This window comes from Amblyomma mixtum, chromosome 9, assembly GCF_055824585.1.
Source record: "Amblyomma mixtum isolate Tamu chromosome 9, ASM5582458v1, whole genome shotgun sequence".
Classification (NCBI taxonomy): domain Eukaryota; kingdom Metazoa; phylum Arthropoda; class Arachnida; order Ixodida; family Ixodidae; genus Amblyomma; species Amblyomma mixtum.
In genome coordinates this window covers 102,075,752-102,096,594 of record NC_143020.1, presented here as the reverse complement: position 1 = coordinate 102,096,594, position 20,843 = coordinate 102,075,752, and the positions used below count along the sequence as shown (strand labels likewise).

General features: G+C 48.3%; 1 protein-coding gene across 2 annotated transcripts in view; it reads right to left on the bottom strand.

Moving 5' to 3' along the window:
* CCT2 (chaperonin containing TCP1 subunit 2) overlaps nucleotides 1–20,843 on the bottom strand; it is a 30,706-nt gene that overhangs the window by 6,308 nt on the left and 3,555 nt on the right. For both annotated transcript variants that reach the window (XM_089560941.1, XM_089560940.1), the window contains exons 3-8: nucleotides 20,527–20,641; nucleotides 15,438–15,627; nucleotides 13,457–13,659; nucleotides 9,790–9,974; nucleotides 8,781–8,928; nucleotides 1,280–1,494 (exon numbers count right to left, since the gene is read on the bottom strand). In XM_089560941.1, coding sequence (XP_089417067.1) covers nucleotides 1,280–1,494; nucleotides 8,781–8,928; nucleotides 9,790–9,974; nucleotides 13,457–13,659; nucleotides 15,438–15,627; nucleotides 20,527–20,641 — 1,056 coding nt within the window. The remainder of the gene's footprint in view (nucleotides 1–1,279; nucleotides 1,495–8,780; nucleotides 8,929–9,789; nucleotides 9,975–13,456; nucleotides 13,660–15,437; nucleotides 15,628–20,526; nucleotides 20,642–20,843) is intronic.

Here is a 20,843-nt window from a genome sequence, read left to right as displayed (position 1 = left end):
AACCCGCGTATAATGCGAGGTTTTTTCCCCATAATTAGCGTCCTAAATTTCCGCCTCGTAAAATTTTCGAAGTTGCTCAAAGTTTTGGTTTCGTTTTTGCGGCGTGGCTACGGCTGGGCTTCGTTACTCTCGGCAAACGACGTCTTGACGTCGTGTCTTTGTTGATCTGTTGGGTGCGCCGGGTGGTCGCGGTGTGCCGTGCGCCTGTTGACAACGCACGTGCTCGCATGTAAGGCACCCTTCGTGAAGTGGATATTGTTTTAGGGAGCACGATGTCACGGTCTCGAAAACAGTACTTGGCTACTTTCAAGCGATTTTAGCTGCGGAGAACATCGGCAACGGTGCGGCCGGAAGGCAGTTTGGTGTCGTCGAAGGAAGCATTCGTGGATGGCCACGACAGAAAGAAGCCCTTTTCGCGTGCAGCGGAACGTGACGAAGCTTTCGCGGCCGCTTGATGGTTGTGTAAACAAACCGTTCAAGGACGCAGTCAAGCGATGCTACGCAGAGTGGATGCACTCAGGTGAGCCTGCAGTGATGCCAACCGGGCGGCCAAAGCGGGCTTAAGAAGCGCGGCATCTCGAACGCCCTCGATGGCACAGAAGATGAGTACATTTGGGATGATTTGCCGGACAAAGAAATGTCCGAAGAAAGCGCTACTGAAGAAGAAAGTAATTGAAGTGAAGTGCGGGATGCAATTTGAATAAATGTCTTCTATGAGCTTGCGTCACTCGTATTATACGTGGGTGAAACTTTTTTTCCCATTTCGCGTCTCTAAAACTTCACCTCGTATTATATTCGGGTTCGTATTATATGCGGGTTTTTACGGTATTAGCCTACGTAATATACAGTATCTAACAAATTTAATGAACTCTGATAATTCGGACTTTAGTGAGGAACCACCATGTACCTCATAAGACTTCGTACATCCAGACCAATATTTCAGACCCCGTGGAGTCCAAACGTGATTTTTTGACTAAACAAAAACGCGAGAGACCACCGCTGCCATAAATGGCCAAATCTTCACCTTTGTCCCCGCCCAGGTAGGCGCCTTCTTTGATCCAGCACAACGGATTGGCTTGGATAGGTTTGGCATTTGCTATACTTCATTGCGGCTACTGACAATTTTGTCCCAAAAACATCAGTGCAATAAAAAAGGCTTCCTTTACCTCAAACAAATCTTGGGTACCCTTTTGAGTTTGAATTACCGAGAGTCGACTAAACATGCACGAGCAACAACAACAACGAAAAAAATGCACACAGGATAGTAACAGCCACCAACCTGCGAGAGCACGCAGAGAGCGTCGTGCAGGGAACGCTCGGCCTCATCCAGGATCTGCTGGGTGGCGCCGCGGAGCACCACGGTGCAGGCCTCACCCAGGGGCACACCGGAGAACTTGAGCAGCTTGTCCTCGCCCACCATCACCTCCTCGATGAGATCGCACGTGCCCAGCTTCACCAGCTCGGGGTGGCCGAAGGTGGACACGATCTCGCCCCCTGGACGCACGCACACACACGCTGTTGTGCAAAATCACTGACAGTACCAGGGGTTCTGGAACACTGTTGCATGGAACCCTCCATCGCCACTGTCCTTTACACCAGAAGTCCCCTATTTTTTAGCCCTACGAAACCTCAATGGGTTTTGAAAGATGCCGAGAAACACTGTGCGTCTCAGCTTCTATACCTTACTGCCTGACATGCACACAAAGGGAGCACAAGTCCTCAAAATACTTACTGGCTTTATACAAGGATAAACTGCCATGAGCAACTGCAGTACAATCAGTTTCCAAAGAATGCGGGTAAAAGAAAGAGTGGTGGTAGAGGCATGCACAAATTCAGGTGCATGGAGGACCCAAGGAGTGCACCAAAGAAACCAGTCTGAGAAGCCCTGCTTTACCCACTTCATTTTGGGACTAACTGCACTGTGATTTCCCTTGACAGGTTACTTCACCATACAGCCAGTCATTGATCAAAATTTGGCCACTTCCTTTTGTTTATGAGCCGTGCATCTCTATGGTCTTCTTTGCATGCCAGGCAGGCAGAGGCAGGAGCCAGGAAGCAAGACTTCTAACCACCTTTTGAAAGCCGCTCAGGTCTTCCAAGGATAACACATTGCGGACTTATGATTTATGCCTGTAAACTACTCAGAGGGGAGTCTGGTTTGGTTTGGTTTATGGGGTTTAACGTCCCAAAGCAACTAAGGCTATGAGAGACGCCGTAGTGGAGGACTCCGGAAATTTCGACCACCTGGGGTTCTTTAACGTGCACTGACATCGCACAGTACACGGGCCTCTGGAATTTCTCCTCCAGAGGGGAGTCTGTACATGTATTAAGTGCTCTGTGCTATCAGTGTGCGGGGGCCTCAAACTGCTGCAGCAAATACAGTCGACGACCGAAAATTCGGACGCCTGATTTTTCGGACATACAGTCGAACCTCGTTATAACAAACACGGATACAACGAATTATCGGATATAACGAAGTGAAAGAAAAGTGTGGTTGGACATGCTTTATTTCTAAGGGAGTTCTATCTGTATAACGAAATGAGAAATTCAAAATTTGACACTGTATCGGTTATAACGAAGCAGTTTTTGTATTCACGGGGCTGAAAATGCGCAAACAAGTAGGAAAAATCTCAAAACACGCTAAATTTTGATCTTTTGAAGCGCGCGCACCTAAAATGTGTTTGAATCACCCGCGCTTCCGCACGCGACGCCATCTAGGGAGAGCGAATGAATCTAGCGTCAACGGCTGCCTAGCACGTGACTGGCACGTGATCGAACCGATGCCGGCTCCCCGGCCATCCCCGCCACCCCCGCTGTCGCAATTTCCGACCCGCGCGCGCTATCTCTGCAGTTCAATCGGTAGACGCCGTCGCGGAACGCGTCTTAACAAACAGCAGTTTCGCTTGAAACGAAGATAAAGATATTCAGGGCAGTTGACAGCGGGCGCAAGGAAAAGTCATTGCCACGGACTTCGGTGTTGCGCCTAGCACTCTTATCTATCTAGATAAGATGGTTATCTTGAGCGCAAGGCAAAGATTGCAAACGCCCACTCTGCAGGCGCTGTGAAAAATGACAGCAAGACAGGATGTTGAAGATGCCTTGTTTGCATGGTTCAAGGACGTTATAGCGCGTAATCTGCCTGTGTCTGGTGCCGTCCTTCAAATGAAGGCGAGAAGTCTCACTGCCGTCAGAGGCCACAATGACTTTCATGCAAGCAGTGGCTGGCTGCAGCGATTTAATGACTGCCATCGGATTGTTTGCCACGTCTTGTCTGGCGAAGAAGCAGCCGTTGGCGCCGAGAACTGCGAGAAGTAGGCAGAAAGCTTCCGCATGCAACTGGGAGGCAAGCGGACAATTTCAGCGAGACGACATGGCGTCAGCTGGCGGTTCCGAACGTTACGTTCGAGGAATTCATCTGTGCAGATGACAACTTGGCTGTGGCGCCCGAACTGACCGACCAAGAAATTGCTGATCAGGTGGTTTCTACAGATGATGCTAGAAACAGCGATGCATGTGAAGATGGCGAAGTGCGAGCTCTCAGCAGCGCCGAGGCCGCTGACATGGCCAGGAAGTTGAGGGGGTACCTCGAGAACCTACCTGTAGCCAAATCAGCTGACATCGGGAAAGCGCTGCTCTGTGTTGATTTCGTCGAGAAATATAACCTGTCAAATAGTGTGAAGTGCCGCCAAATGGAGATTACGTCGTTTTTTAAATAACATAGTTTTCGCACCTGGCCAGCAGCCCGATTTGTGAGTTTCCTCTTGCTTTCCAGTACAAAATGCAAGGCGAGGTTTCATATGCTTATACCACGCGTTAAATTCAAAGATAGTGCATTTTTTCAACCCTGTGCTGTCCATCTTAAAGTACTCTTTACTTGGGTTTATTAGCGACCTTTTTTGCGGGAATTTGAGTGCATACTTTTATAACGAATATTGGATATAACGAACGAATTTCCGCGCAAAATGCGACTTCGTTATAACGAGGTTGGACTGTACTTGATTATTCGGACTTTTTCACGGCACCGCGACATGGCGTATAGAGCCAATGAGTAAGAGCGCTTGAAATTTCGGACGCACCGCAACTGACCACTCGATTTTTCGGACCTTTCGCACTTGCCGCCAGTACCCAAGCCGCCATATAATGTGTACAGTGGAACCTCATTAATTCAAACTGCGGAGAGATCGAAAACTTGATCAAACAAAATGAAATTCAAGCTAAAAGGGAGCCTCTTAACTTGCGACGCTGAAATTCTGCGCGAGTCGGCACATTGTGCTCGCGTGTTTTCGAATTCGTACTGTCCTTGAATGTCTTCCGCTGCACGAACTTGAACCGTAGTCTGAGTTCACGGAACTCATCTGTGCCGAGTCTTTAGTCCCGAACACGGAACGCGAATACGATTGCGGAGGCTACGCGCACGCCGTGGCCTCCGCGATCGAAGCGCGCGGCGCGCCGCCGGAACTTATCGCGGCCGCGATCTGCTCCGGCGCTGCGCCGTTCGCGGAGGCCACGCGCGCGCACCGGAGCTTCCAAGTGCCGTCTATGGATGGCGCCGTGATCATTATCATCAACATTTTTCTCGGTCGCGATTTTCCGCTGTTCACATCGGCATCAGTATCGCCGCGCGTCAGCATGCGTGTTAGCGCGTTCGCCGTGATAGTGGCTTTCGCGTGCTGCCGCCGAGCTTCACAGTTTTAGCGCGATGGGCAAGCACCTTAAGCTACACGGCTGGGAGTTAGCTCTCGAACGCGGTCGGTAAGCGTGCGAAGGGCGGGAAATTCGACTTGGCCGATAAGTGCGTCCGATGATGGTGCAACTAAAAGAGAAACACAAGCTGCAAAAAGCGCGCTTTCCGAGTCAAGCCGTGCGAGTTTCCTGAACCGGAAGAAGAGCTGCTCCTCTATGTGATGGAATTTCGGAACAACGGCTACGCGTTGACAGTGGACATGCTGCGCGGCTTCTTTTGGCATGAGCGTGCACCAGAGCGCAGCACCAGCTCAGGAGTCTAAATACTTCGCGAGTGACGATTGAACGTAGAATAAATGTCGCTCATTCCCTGGTTTGTGTGTTTTTACTTAAAAAAAATTTTTTTTTTCGCATATCGCGTGTATGGGCCGCACCCCGAAAATTGGCCCTCCAATCTGGAAAAAAAAAAGTGCGGCCCTTATACGTGTTTATACGGTATTTCGCGCGGCGAAATATAGTCATGAGGAGCTTTAGAATGTGTGCAATACAATTGGCCGCTTTCTCCGGCATAGTGGTAATAAGTCGTGATTTTTTCGGTGAAATTTGATTTTCCGGACTGCCCGATTTTTCGGTCGTTTTCGCGGCCCCTTGAGAGTCCGAAAAATCGGTCGTCAACTGTATAGATTTTTCAAGAATCTTAGAGCATGTTGAGACTTCGTGTGTAGTCTCTTGCAATGAAATCACAATGATCTTGCTTTGCGAAACGAAAGAATGGTGTGCTTGGACTGCAAAATCAAACGATGAAGAGGACAATATGCCGGAATCTCGTCTGGTTGGGTGGCTACATTTGAAACAAAAACAGAGGCGCCGACCAACAAAAAACATTTTTTAAGTTCCGACGCCAAGCAAGGGGGCTTTGTTCACAATGAAAGCCTCACCAGAAGGGGTCGCTTTCAAATAGGGTTGAACAATCCCCGCAAGGAGTGTGTGTATATCAGGTTTGGATTCCCCTCATTTCGGTTCGACATGTGTGATGTGGTCTGTGTGATTACAGATTTCAGATGCAGCAGTGATGTCACTTTCTCGGCTGTGACGATCCTCACCTTGTCCTGTCAATCTTGTGGCCCTTCAAGACAGCACGGTCTGCTAAAGCGCTATTATGAACGTTTTGTTTTGTAGCGAGAGCTAGTAGCTACGCTACCCAGTCAAGCATTTCGCCGTGAGCCTGGGTAGACAGTTGTGCACATGTGCGGCAACCAGAGAAGAGTAGCAGGTGCGCCGCGCGTGACGTCAGAGGATCGCCGCGGCCATACGTGACACACGTGGATGCCGCGTGCTATCTGTATGCATAACAGTGCATGCGCAGCTGCGTGTACAGTCTAGCCCGGTTATAACGAAGTCGGCGGGAATCGGAAATCACTTCGCTATATCCGCTATTTCGTAATATGCGGACTACGAAAAAAAAATGCAAACGTCGGCATACCGATTTATTGCCGCTGAAAGAAGTCGTCCAGCGTCCCCTGAACACGTTTCGCGAGTGCGGACTTCAGGATTGCGGCTTCCATACCATCCAACTGCGAACCAAAGATCTGGTCAAACTCCGGACTCCCGAGGTGCATCCGTAGCGTGTCAACAGCTGCGATGGCCGCTGCGGAGGTGACCGGCTTAGGGGCACAACTAGCATCGTTGCATTCGCTGTCGGAGGCGCTCTCCGCCAAGGTCTCTTCCATGACGCTCCCGGCGACTTCTTCAGTAGTCAAGTCCTTGGTGGCAACAAGGTCTTCGTCGGCGAAAACGAAGTCCATTCGTCCAAAATGGCGCGCTTCGTCTTCAAAGACAGCACCTTTCTCTTCCCCGTCGAAGTGCTGGGGCTCGCGAGGCTCGAGATTGCAGAGAAATGGAGTCAGAAAGGACGCAAAAATGTGTTGATTGGCAGATTATTTTTCGGTTGGTATTAAAGGGACACTGAGGAGAGCACTATTAATATTTTTTTTATAGTAAAATCCGATAGTTCGGCATGTCATGGCTTTGTTGCCACTTGGCCGGCAGCGAAAGATGCATTTATTTCTAAGAAATTTGGATTCGAAGTTGAAAAAGTTTTTCCCGCCTCTCTGATTCAAACTTGGGATTCGTCTATGACGACAGAGGACTAAGAGACGTGAAACATGACGTGCACATGACGTAACGCAGACTCCGTGATTTCTGGCTGCCAGCAGTGCGGCCTAGCAGCAGCCGAAAAGAAAGCTACCGCCGGCCGCACGTTGAAGGCATCTCTCGGCTATTGCGGCCGTCGCTACAGTCGCTTCGATTACGTTTGCACTGGCGTTTTGCCAGCGTTACGATGGATCTCGTTCTCGAAGTCGTCAACGAAGTTCTCGCAAATAGACACCTTTAGCAGACCGTGTACCTTGTCACCGCTAGCAGAATACCGGGAGCCCGCCTACCGCCGGAAAACAGGCGCTGATTTGTCCCGATGCTTCAGGAGCGCGCGTAGCAGCCGGGCATGTGGCGCCATCTGGCGACGTCAAGGAGATTTGCGCATGCATTGGCTGCGCCTCAGTGATGCATGGTTTCTCGGTTCCTGGTGTTGCTAGAACCATTCGTTCTAGCAACACTGTTTTGTTCTATGATCTCATCACGCTTGTACTTGCGAGTTTGGCCTGTGGCGGCGATAGCTGTATTTTGGTTCTTGCTCTTTTCTACGTTACAAGAGCTTTGTTGTCAGCATGAGTGGCGTTTAGGTAATCAGGAGCTGGTATTCTGTCGATACAAGCCAACTTCAATTTCTCCTCAGTGTCCCTTTAAATCTCTTCGTTATATCCGCTGACGCGCTCTTATTTACTTCGTTAAAACCGGACCCAAAATGTATTGAAAATGGAAAAATGGGAATGGGAAATTGAAATCCCTTCGTTATAACCACTATTTCGCTATAAGTGGCTTCGTTATAAACGGGCTAGACTGTATAAAGCGGAGGCGCCACGGCGGCCGTATCGACAGGATAAGTCCTTGGAGCCAGAAGTTGTCACCTGGCACTTGGCCACTCTGCGTAGAAAGAATGAACGCGAAAAGGCCAAGCGAGCAGCAGAGACGCCAGACCAAAGAAAAGAACGGCTTGCAAGCGGAGGCGCCGGGATGCGGAGCGTAACAGGCAGTGCACAGCAGCTCAAATGGATCAAGGGGAACCAGCTCTCGCAACGTACGACCTGGCATAGCCGAGCTAAGCCACTGCTGAATTTCTGACATCCCAAGCGTGCTGCTGCAGTCACTTTCTGTAGTTTCCTTTTCATCGCTTGTAAACCCCAATGCAGACAGCACAAGGGGATTGCGTAAACAATCTTGACAGCTGTCAAGCTGCGGGCAACTGGACACCCCCGCCCCTCAGAAAGCAGGCTTCTGTGCCGTACGTTCTAGGAACAAAAGAATGCCTAGACCGCGTCTTGCGGAATTCTGAGTCACACGCTGCAAATGTCCCTTCAATAAAATGTAGCATCAGCTAGTAAGCGTGACAGACAAGTTGCCAAAGGAAAGATTCGGCAGAGCTGTTTAGGCATTCCCGTGCAGACTGCAAGGGTGAAATAGGAAGCTACAAAAAGCAACTGCGGCAGCACGCTTGGGATGTGAAAAACGAACGTGTTCGCAATAATGCTTTAGAAGAGGACGCAGTCGTGAAGGGCCCCTCAAGATTGACTGGGGACAAAGCGAGGATCATTGCAACCGAAAAAGTGATGGCCACACGGCTGCATCTGATATCCCTAATCACACAAACCACATCACACATGTTGAACTGAAATGAGGAAGATCTATAACCGATACACATATGCTCTTTGCAGCAATTATGAAGACTATTTAAAGACGACGCCATCTAGTGCTACTTTCATTGTAACCAGGGTCCCTGTGCTGGGTCTCTGTTTCAGTTTCAAAATGGTTTGGTTTGGTTCATGGGGTTTAACGTCCCGAAGCGACTCAGGCTATGAGAGACACCGTAGTGGAGGGCTCCGGAAATTTCGACCACCTGGGGTTCTTTAATCCTAGTGAGCACACACATACAAGCCAGTAGGATTGCTTGCGACTGCTGGCATCATCCGAACTGCGCTCACCTGTCACCAGGGCCAGGCGCTCAATGCCGTCAAAATCGGCATGCTCAATGGCCATGACACCAGCGTCGGCGAACAGCTGCTCCGGGTAGTTGTAGATGAGCTGGCGGTTGATGAACACGTTGATGTTGTGCTTCAGGATCTGGTCCACCTGTAGTAACAACGTGAGGATATCACCCGTTACTTGTTACTCAGTGATTAGCAGTAGCAGGGTTGACGAGCAGACCAACTCTGTTCCCCCGCTTCCAACAAAAAGATAAACCAATCAACAGTCTACTGAACACTGCAGCCAGAGGAAAGCTTGTCTACATCACAGTCTTTCTTTTCGCTGAACTGCAACAAATTTACGCACAGCTGAACACTAACACTAAAGTAATTAGGTCGTGCATTCATCTAAAAACCATTAAATCAAAGCATTTTATACAGAACCTTGCATATTTTACTCCAAGCCTCTGTAGTGAGTATTCTGAAAATGAACATTTACTGGTGAAAGTGAAGGCATCTGATGGCACTTTCAACGATTCAAACTATTCAGGGTAATCAGGGAGTAATTACTCATTGGCGTCCACCCGAGCGCAGCCATATGGCTACAAAGGAAAGCTATACAGAGAAAGCTCTATAGCTTTCCTTTGTAGCCGTATGGCTGCGCTTGGGTGGATGTCAATGAGTAATTACTCCCTTATTACAAATCTACTCCACCTTGAGGGATTCCCCTAAACATTTAACCTATTCAGGGTAACATTAAGAGCAATGCAAAAACCGAACCAGCATCCCATATATTAAGCTGGGAGCTTGTGAATCTCCCACTTCCGTACCCAGCTACACAAGTGCTAGTCCAACCCCAACAACACAGAAAAAAAAAAAAGAACCACAGAAGCAGGCCGCAGGTCAGTGCTGTCCAAGATCAACTTCTAAGCAATAACAGTGACGCAGGCAAAGCCGCATGCCTGCATTGCTCGACAGCACTGTGGAACCTCCTTCACGTTAGTCCAGGACAAAAAGAGAGACCCACCTTCTCCTTCATCTTGACCTTCTCGGCAAGCTCCATGTCGGCGATCTGGGCGACCGACTCGACGCGCACGCGGCTGCCGAACACCTTGACCTTGTCGGCGTCCATGGGCGTGTTGGCGATGAGGATGCGGGCCTTCTCCACCCGCTTGGGCTGGTGCACACCGGGCTTCTTGTCTAGCAGGAAGCCTGCGGGGCACGTCAAAGCAGATAAATCTTAAAGAAGCGGGCCACATCTCTCATTGGGAACTGCTACCATGCCCGACACCAGTACTCCTACCAGCTGCAACGGCCCGGCTAAAGTGATGTTTAGTTGCCAAGTCCAAGCTGGCAGGCACCATCACAATTATGGCAGGCACATTTTGATTCAAGGCAAGTGTATCGTGCTCCCATAGGGTTCAGACTAGCTTCCAGGGGCAGGTTCAGAGACTGAGGGACGCTGGTTATCCGGATATGGCTCTGGCTCAAATATCTGAGAGGATATTGACTAGGGGCGTTTGTCCAGCAAAAGAAAAAGACGGCATGCTTACAAGAACTGTGGCGATTCCGTACGTTCATGGCATGTCTCACCGGTTGAAGGTAGGCTCGAGATTTGGGGTGAAAGTGGTTTTTACAGCGAAGGATAAGCTGAGCAGAGTGTGCAGTGCGGTAAGGAGGAAGATCGAGTGCCGGGACGACCAAGCAAGGAATGAATGCACAGTTTCCCACAAAAAACCACTGGTCGTATGTAACACTGGAGTCGTTTATTCGATACCGCTCTCCTGCAGCAAGACATACATCGGCCAGACAGGCCGCTGTATTAATGAGCGGCTGTTTGAGCACCGCAGGTCAGTAAAAGGGGCGGTGTCCTCGAACCTGGCTTTGCATTGCCAAAAATGTAAAGACTGCTTCCCCCATTTGGACAGGACTAACATCTTGTTCTGTCACCCAGATAGGACCTGCAGGGAGTTAGTTGAGGCGTTTTTGATAAGCCAGGAGACTGAAATATGTGTCGCCTCGCCTTCCATTAATCTCGTCGATAAAGAGATTCGCGCTCTCGGGGAATGTGTGGCGACAGGATGATTGCAGGGTCTTGTCATGTGCTAAGATGCTGAATGGCTTTGTTGGGATGAGGCGGTTTTTGCAGTCCGCTACATGCGCGTACGGGTTTGTGAGGGCTATCGCGATGTGTCGGTGTTTTATCGTTGTGTTAGGTGCGTATATAACTAACCCTTCTAGGAATAAAACTCAGTTGTTAGATTGCGCTCGTGTCGTCTCTTGTTTCTTTCTCTCGTCCTGTGTATCGCGCTGCTTTAAGATGAATCAAAACAAGCTCATTCAGCAATTTTAGGGCGCATGAAAGAACACAGGTTATTTGAAATTAACATGGCTCCTAGTTTAATGTGCATCAAATAGAGCTAGGAGTGGTGGTCACATCCAAGTGACCAATAAAACTCTGTGACCCTAATCCTTGCAGACATGCAGCGTGCCCTGCCATCGAGAAAAGTCCGAAATCTTGCATGTGGTGAAAGTTCGCACAAAATTTTTTAGTAATTTAAGCAAAACACAAGCTTCCCCGCTTGGAGAATCGCGCCCCAATTCTTGTATTAAACACATTCACAACCAAACAATTACTTTCCTTATCATCCCAAGCTATTTTCACAAAGAAAACTCAGCTATAGTGCCCTTTAGGGAAACATTCCACCGTGCCAGAAAATAGAGAAGGCGAACATCCCAACCTGGCGAGATCAAAAATCGAGATTTTTAACTTGTGCCAACCGGGGGGGGTAGGGGGATGTAGCACACGAAAATTTAGAAGTAGTATATGATTACGAAAAGTTCTGCAAATATTTTTTCCGCGCCTTTAATAGCCCCATGACACCAAGGACACGAGGATTCCAAGTTTACACTGCACCACACACAACGCCCTAGCTAACCCTAAACAAACACAAACAGCAGTAACAGTGCGCACGAAATGCAAGCAGCCACAGCTGCTTTGGCTTGGCTTGATTTGGCTTTGATCGGCTGCTTAGCCGAGGACGCCGATGCTGCTAGTGCGCCCGCTGATGACTATGCTGGCGATCATGATGCGGCTGCCGATTCTGCCACACTGGTTCCCCAAAAACCATTCCTGCGCGGGCAGAGAACTTTCCGGGAAATATAGGGACGCGACAGTAAATCGGAAAGTTCGCTCAAAAATCGGGGGTCTCCCAGGTGAACCAGGAGAGTTGGCAGGTAAAAGAAGGTGACAGCTTTATTTCCTGTTCTGGAAGTCTTTTTTTCCTAGCCACAAAATGGACCTGTCATTCTGTCCAGAAGGAATTTAAGGGGGAAGCTGGTCTTAAAAAAAAAAATTTTTGTTAATGAAGTCATAATAAAAGAATCTTCAAAAAACATGTATGTTTGCATGCTGATTCCAAATATGTAATTTAAAGGTGCACAGAAGAGGATTCTGAACTTGTCTTTTTGCCGCGGGAACTCGATCTACACGTTCCTAGCATTCTTAGGAACTGCGACTTATCGCCCTGTGTGGCCGATTTCCCTAATTAAAGCGAATTAACGTCCGGCTCCCGCCTTTACTTTTTTAATTCTCCCCGTACGGTGGGCGGAGTCGACCAACGCTTGAAGTGCCTTTCAGTCAGCTCCGTGGAGGCTTTGCTTTCGCTCTATTTTGTTTTTTAGGTTTCCATGAATAAACAGTTTCATTCGCAGATAATATAGCCGCAAAATAAGCCCGCAGAAATAAAAATACGCGCGGACTATTTGCTTCTACAGACTACTTCGTATTACTCCGCCGATGGCAGAGCGCCAAGCCACCACGGGACTGGGTGAAAGGCACTAGACGCGTTGGTCGACTCCGCCCACCGTACGCGGGAGAATTTAAAAAAAAAAGGTGGGAGCCGGACGTTAATTCGATTTAATTACGGAAATCGGCCACACAGGGCAATAAATCGAAGTTTCTAAGAAAGCTCAGAACTTGTAGATCGAGTTCCCGCGGCAAAAAGACAAGTTCAGATTCCTCTTCAGTTCACCTTTAATTTTATGTAAAACAAGTCCCTGTGCATTTATATAATATGTTAGTTAACTTTTTCCTGAGAGCTTTCAATAAATTTTGCAGCAGGAAACTTGTTAGGACACATGCCATTGGCTTGTCTTGACATCAAACTATGCAATAAGGGCAAAATTATTATCCCGCCCATCATACAAGTTGACTTACAGGGTTTTGAATTCGCCACTTCACAAACGGGAAGGAACTGATGATTTCAAAATCCTATAACTCACCTTCTATAACAAGCAGGATGATAATTTTACCCTTATTGCATAGCTTGATTTCAAGAGAAACCAATGACATGCAATCTAACAAGTTCCCAGCAGTAGAATTTCTTTCACTCCCTTGGCAAAAGTTACCTAACGTATTGCATAAGTGCACAGGGACTTGTTGTACATGAAATTAAATTACATATTTGGAATCAGCGTGTAAAAATATACATGTTCCCTGAAGATTTCATGGTTGGAACTTCGTTATTAAAATTTATGTCAAGACCCTCTCCCTCTTTAAAAAGTAGCCAGCAATACTCACTCCCTAGAAAAGTGAGAGCCAGGCACTCCAGAAAAATAACTAAAATAAATAAATAAAGACTCATGCACAATCGCAGACACTGTGCCAGGGGGAAGGAGGGGAGTGGCCCCACCTTCTGCCAGGTAGGAGTCGGTGAGGCTGCCGCCCAGCTTCTTGAGGATCTGGATGGCGTCCAGGTTGCCCGAGCCCTTCAGCCGCAGCACGGCGTCCACGGCCAGCTTGGCAAAGAACTCCTTGTGCTGGGCCAGGATCTTGGAGCCCAGCGTGGTGCGGGCAATGTTGAGCACGTCCTCCCGGAAAAGGGCCTCATCCGCACTGCATGCAGGCACCACTCACACTGAGACCACAGACGTAGCTACGACCCTGGCAAAAGGGTCAAGCTGCACCCCTGCCCCCAAACTGACGTACATAAAGAAGCCACTGAGTTTTGCTTTCCGAAAGAGGCAAAGAAGTAATCTAGCAACTAACAAAATAGAGAAGTGGTCTCACAACTGAATGCGGGCGGTCCCACTCTAACAATTATGACTGCATAATTGAAAAAAAGCTTCCCTGTCCCCCGAAGAGAAGCCTATCCCTGTCGCACCATACTGCAGCATTAACCCTTTGAAGGTTTTTGCCGTATATGTACGGCGGCGGTTTTCTGTCCCACAAGGTCTTTGCCGTACGGGTACGGTTTCGATCTTCCGTTTGAAATTTTGCGCCAAAAGAACAATGCATGCTCACTGGGGGGTGCTGCCACCTCTTAGGACTTACAAGAAGTGTTTGAATTTTGTGCTGCCTTCTTACGGAGATAAGCAGAACTTATGTCTAGCTTTAGCGCGGCGGCACAGACTGCGGCAACACCCCTTTAGTAGTTTTGGTTTCGCCGCGTGATCGCAACGGAGTCGCGCGAAATTTGAGTTTTCTTTTTGTCAGCACTATCTTGCAGGGGCTGCCAAAGTTGATTTCTATCTTTACTGGCGCAGCTCTTAGCTTGCTTATCACCGTAGCTCGCGAGGTATTCTCGCCCTCTGTGGCAATGCGCCTACACGGTTTCGATTCCGCCGCGGGATCGCAACGGAGTCGCGCGAAACGTGTTTTCTCTTTGTGGGCACCGTTTTGCAGAGGCGGCGAAAGTTGATTTCTATCTTTATTGGTGCTGCTCTTAGCTTGCTTATCACCATTGCTATTCTATTCTATTGAACATTTTCCAGTTGTGAGTAATGCTGTCACCAAAGTACTGTCCCTAATTTTTTTTTACTATTTATTCTCGATTATATACATTTTGTAGATTCAAGATCCGCAATAAAGTAATTTGACCACCTGGGAAAATTTTCTTCAAAATAATTCGACCCTCAAAGGGTTAATGTACAACGTAGATTAACGTACAACTTACATTAAAGGGCAACTGAAGCGGTTTTAGAATTCCATGAGTTTAAGGTCACCGAATGTGCGAAATGTGCTGGTAAAGCATGCGAAATCATTTTGCTCTAGCATTTCAAATGGTGGCGTAATCGCCAAATAAAGCCGTCGTTGGCGTTCAGGCTTCTCTCATGTGCACAGCGACGGGCAGAGGCCCTGATAATGACGTCAAGTATGACGTCACTATGTTTCCAGCAAAGAAACGGTTGTTACATGGAAGAAAACCGGCGCCATCTAAGGTGAAGCTCAGAATGCATTGTTTGGTGCCATCTGACGACGCACAGCAGCATGCAGGCGTAAGCAGCGGACACTGAAATTTCGGCAACAATGATGTCACTGCCGAGTTTCGTGGCACTCCTCCAACGTAGTGAGGAGAAGCCTAAACATCGTCACGGATTTAATCGACGATTAGGTCACCATTTTAAATGCTAGTGCAAAAATACCTTGCATGGTTTACCTAGATGCTTGACAGATTCGAATTCTTGAATAACCTCGAATTCTCAAAAAACCCTTTCAGCTTCCCTTCAACAAACAATGTACATAATTAATACAGTTCTGAGAAGCCCAGCGATAAACGCTTTTGGTTTCGAGACTGGCATTGTAAGCAGGTGTTCCCCACAGGTCGAGCCCACACTTCACACTGCCCTGTCCGATTTGCCAAGACCTGAGTGCACACACACACACACGCATACCTGTGGTCTTCGGCGAAGCTCTCGAGGGCCTGGCGGGCCACGGCGGTCGCCTGGCGCCAGCCAGAGACGACCGTCTGCGGGTGGATCTTCATGGCGACCAGCCGCTCGGCCTCCTTGAGCAGCTCGGCCGCCAGCACCGTGACCGAGGTGGTGCCATCACCCACCTCGTCATCCTGCACCTTGGAGATGTCTGCACAGGGAAGCATGGGCCAAGGAAAAAAAAGTATTGAAGGTGCTCGGGCCACGTCAAGCTAGATCAGTTTAACCAGGGTAGATGTTTGGGCGAGTTGGTTGCTCATGATGAACAAGGATACATGCACAGGATTTCCCATAATCTCAAAAAGATAGGTCAACGAGTAGGCATTCAGGTAGTGTTTTCGGCCCCAGATACACTGGCATCTCTTTCACCCGCAAGCATACTACCGTATTTACTCGCGTAATAGGCGCACTCGCATAATAGGCGCACCCCTAGTTAGGGCGCGAAAAATCAGATTTTTTTATTTCCGCGCATAATAGGCGCACCCCGAACTTGGCACTGTGATCAATACTGTATTTACACGATTGCAAGCCGACGCCTCGCCACCCCCCGCTTCCCAATCTTTATTTTAACAAAGTTTTTGCTGAACTGACTACTAGTCCCTACTAGTGCTGCTGCCGTCGCAGCTGCTGCGGACCCACAGCACGTACAACGACATCGCGTAGAACAGCCGCACACAGTTTTCAGGGGTGCTCACTTTAAACGTCGGTTTGGAAAGCTTCATCTCCAGCCGGAAACGTTCCCGACTTAGGCCCGCGAAAACCTCGACGCTTGGAGTCGCATACGAAAATTTAGGGACGCCGCAGTCGCAACTGCTGCACTTCTTGGCCACGTCGTATTTTCCGACCTGCCGCACGCTTGCCGTGTTCGAGAGCAAACTCCCAGCCGTGTGGTGCTTGCCCATCGAGCTAAAACATCAACGCTCCGCGGCAAAGCCATAAACCACGATAACTATCGCGCTACCGCAAATCCCGGCGCTTGACAGCAACAACAACAACAAAAAAAAGAGCTGGAGATGCTGATGGCGATATAGATAGCGAAAGCTCGCGGCGGAGGAAAACGATGGTGATGATGAGCTTGGCCTTGGGTGCCCTCCGTGGGCGGCGTCTGAAAGCTCCTGTGCGCGTGTGGCCTCCGCGATCAGGCGCCTGTTGCGCGCAGCCGGAGCCGATCGCGGAGGCCTCGGCGCGTGCATTCCGAAAGTTTCGGTGCGGCCCTTACACGGACCCTTTTTTTTTTTTTTAACATTTTCTTTGCGAAAACGGGGTGCGGCCCGTACACGAGTGCGTTTACGCGGTGTGTTCAATTTTGCGAGTCGAACAATTTCCGGAAATTTCACCCCGCGTAATAGGCGCACCCCGAACTTTGAGCCGGATTTTCTGGAAAAAAAGTGCGCCTATTATGCGAGTAAATACGGTAATTCTAATTTCTCGTACTCCACTGAAGGTACCGCAGTGTCTCGGGCATCATCTTATAAGTATCTAGGTATTCACCTCACGGATAATCTTTCATGGGCCACGCACATTCAATCCATCTGTGCCAAAGCTTCAAGATCACTTGGGTACCTGCGCCGAACTTGTGAAACGCCCCTAATAACGTGAGAAAAGTCGCTTACTTAACAATCGTGCGTCCTCAACTAGAATTTGCTTCACCTACGTGGTCCCCTTATCAAAATTACCTGATCAACATGCTTGAATCCGTACAAAATAGAGCCGCTCGTTTCATCACACAAAAGTACCACCCCCAGTCCAGTATCACTAAGATTAAACTTGATATCTCCCTCGAACCATTACATATTCGTCGCTCATTCGCTCTTCTATGCTTACTTCATAAATATCATCACAGCACCAGGCCATCTCCCTTGCCCCTCGAAGAGCCTTCACGCATTTCATGCCGCCTACATAATCAGTATAGCATTAAACGCATTTACGGGAGAACCCTAGCATTCAATTCATCTGCACTTCCACGTGCCTTATTCTTTGGAATGATCTTCCCAACTGTATCGCATCCATCGGCAACCACCAATCATTTCAAGGCCAGCTGCACAAACATTTTTTTTAACGACATTGTGTCTTGTTTCAGGTTGTTCTGTGTCCTTGGTTCCCTTTTCTTCTCGTTGGTATTTTACTAAGTTTTGGTTTTTTGTGCAATTTCAACCATTTGTATGTTTTTTATGGCTACTGCTTTTTCTTTTGATGTGTATTGGGCACATGCGATGCATTCTTGCTACTATTAAAATTTTTGTTGCTCGCGGTGATGTATGTCTTGTAGTTACGTTTTGCCCTGTATATTTATAATTGTGTTTAATTTTTGCCTTGTATCACGCGTCGTTTTTAATTTATTCTTCCTATTTGCTTAATCTATTGTTTTTGCCCCCCTTACTCAATGCCCTTCTGGGCCCTGTAAGGTATTTTGAATAAATAAATACATTAAAATTTGTTGACTGCGCAGAAGGTGTTGTGTATTCCTTGCCACTGTCATGGGGTAAGGTGCACGTAGGCCAAACCGGGAGATGCCTAAACGAGAGGCTACGGGAGCACAGTAGGAATATAGAAAATAAAAGAGGCAATCTTTCAGAACACTGTGAGGAATGTAAACCAGAAGCATGCATGCCGAAGTTCGATGAATGCCAGGCGCTTAACAAAAGCAGGAAACAGCTAACACGGGAGATTGTTGAAGCAAGACGAATAAAAAAACTTAGAAGATAAGTGTGTAAGTGTCCCGTCTGTATCTTTATCAAAGGAGGAGATGATATTTCTTGATGGCTTGAACAAAATGTGAAAAGTGACTTGGGGTGTGATAGGCTGGTGGGAAGATATTTTGATGCTTGCGCAGTATTTAAAAACTGTTTGTGCATTGAATAAAGATTCAGTTGAAAGTCAGCGCATGTGCTGTCGTCTTCATTGTGTTCCTTGTCTCGAGCACTACAGTTTTTCATCATGGATCAGTTTATTACGGAATAAATTTCGCTGATCTGAAGTGAAGGAGAACAGTGAGTCGTGCCCTTGAAGCATCACAGCGAAGGCAAAATAGGTTCATTGCAGGGGAGAGCGTAAACGGGAGAAATATGGGGGCGTGTGTAGATGAGGATTGCGGCATCTTCAGAGAGAACAATGTAAGCCAGCGCAATGACAGAAAACGGAAGGCACCGAGTCACCACTGCCATGCACTTCACAACAAAGGATGGAGACTGATCAAACTTTACTACTGCAGTTAATCATCCATGCCAACATCTTAGAACTAAAGAAAAAATAATCGGTTTTTGAGGAAAAGAAATGGCACAGTAATTGTCTCACATCTCATCGGACACCTGAACCGCGCCGTAAGGGAAGGGATAAATAAAGGAGGAAGTGAGAGAAGAAAGAGTCCTCCGGAAGAATTTTGACCACCTGGGGATCTTTAAAGGGACACTGAGGAGAGCACTATTAATATTTTTTTATAGTAAAATCCGATAGTTCGGCATGTCATGGCTTTGTTGCCACTTGGCCGGCAGCGAACGATGCATTTATTTCTAAGAAATTTTGATTCGAAGTTGAAAAAGTTTTTCCCGCCGCTCTGATTCAAACTTGGGATTCGTCTATGACGACAGAGGACTAAGAGACTTGAAACATGACGTGCACATGACGTAACGCAGACTCCGTGATTTCTGGCTGCCAGCAGTGCGGCCTAGCAGCAGCCGAAAAGAAAGCTACCGCCGGCCGCACGTTGAAAGCATCTATCGGCTATTGCGGCCGTCGCTACAGTCGCTTCGATTACGTTTGCACTGGCGTTTTGCCAGCGTTACGATGGATCTCGTTCTCGAAGTCGTCAACGAAGTTCTCGCAAATAGACAGCTTTAGCATACCGTGTACCTTGTTACCGCTAGCGGAATACCGGGAGCCCGCCTACCGCCGGAAAACAGGCGCTGATTTGTCCCGATGCTTCAAGAGCGCGCGTAGCAGCCGGGCACGTGGCGCCATCTGGCGACGTCAAGGAGATTTGCGCATGCATTGGCTGCGCCTCAGTGATGCATGCTTTCTCGGTTCCTGGTGTTGCTAGAACCATTCGTTCTAGCAACACTGTTTTGTTCTATGATCTCATCACGCTTGTACTTGCGAGTTTGGCCTGTGGCGGCGATACCTGTATTTTGGTTCCTGCTCTTTTCTACGTTACAAGAGCTTTGTTGTCAGTATGAGTGGCGTTTTTGTAATCAGGAGCTGGTATTCTGTCGATACAAGCCAACTTCAATTTCTCCTCAGTGTCCCTTTAATGTGCACTGACATCACGCAGCACACGGGCACCTTTACATTTTGCCTCCATCGAAATGCGGCTGCTACGGCCGGGTTCGAAACCGAGGACTCTGTGACCAAGCGCCCTAACCACCAATCCACAGCAGTGGGTACCTCTTAAAACTAAATGTTTTAAAATGCGGCAATGGTTCTAAAGTTAAGGGATGCACACTCTTGGGGCCCTTTGAGAGCATTTCTAAGCAATTCGAAGCTGCTGTTTTTCGGTGGAGTCTCCTACGCCATTTGGCTACCATTATACAAGGCCGCCACACGAACCAAGTAAATCCTTAGTGTTTAACCTGCACAGCAAAACTGGCAAGTTTTAAACATCTAGCTTTGTAATGAAGAAGCACAAACACAAGCAAGAGCTCGCAAAATGAAATGCTGCAGTACTGCCCAGTGCACCCTTTCGAAAATACTGAAAGAAAAAAAAAAGGCCACCACCGTCCGGAAGACGAAGTGACGAGCGTTAGCTGTTTGGTTTACTAGAATTGATATGAACGAGATGCGAGATGTGGCGCTTTCTAGTTGCTGCCACAGATGGCGCTGTGATCTCAGGGTAGTAGCAGACCCCACGAAATCTCGAAATGTTATCAGTAAGAGCTAACGCTCTTAAAAAGCCCCAATCCACAAGCAGAGTGACTCGTGCTTGCGCACCCACCACCTTACCAACCCCCTTCTACTGCTAAAATCTCTTACTGCAGCCGAGCTTGAAACTAAACTGCAAAGTTGGCCAGCGTGCCTCTTTGCAACTCACTCTGCACGGCACCTGCCCCCCACTTACCAACCAAGATCTTGGCAGCGGGGTTGTCGACACCCACCGCCTTCAGGATGGTGGCGCCATCGTTGGTGACCTCGACCTTGCCTTCCTGGCGACCCTGACACAGAAGAATCTTGTCCTGAAAAGCAAGATGGGGAAGGGGAATGGTGAACGCCAATCCACCTCCCAGCTGACAGAAGCTAAGTGCATGAAATACCTTGCAGAGCAGGCAGCTTAACCCTTTTTTGGCAGGATACATGAAAACTCAGTCATGCTATCTATGCCTGAGCTCACAAAATGCATTTCTATCAGGTTTGGTTTTGTTTATTGGGGTTTAATGT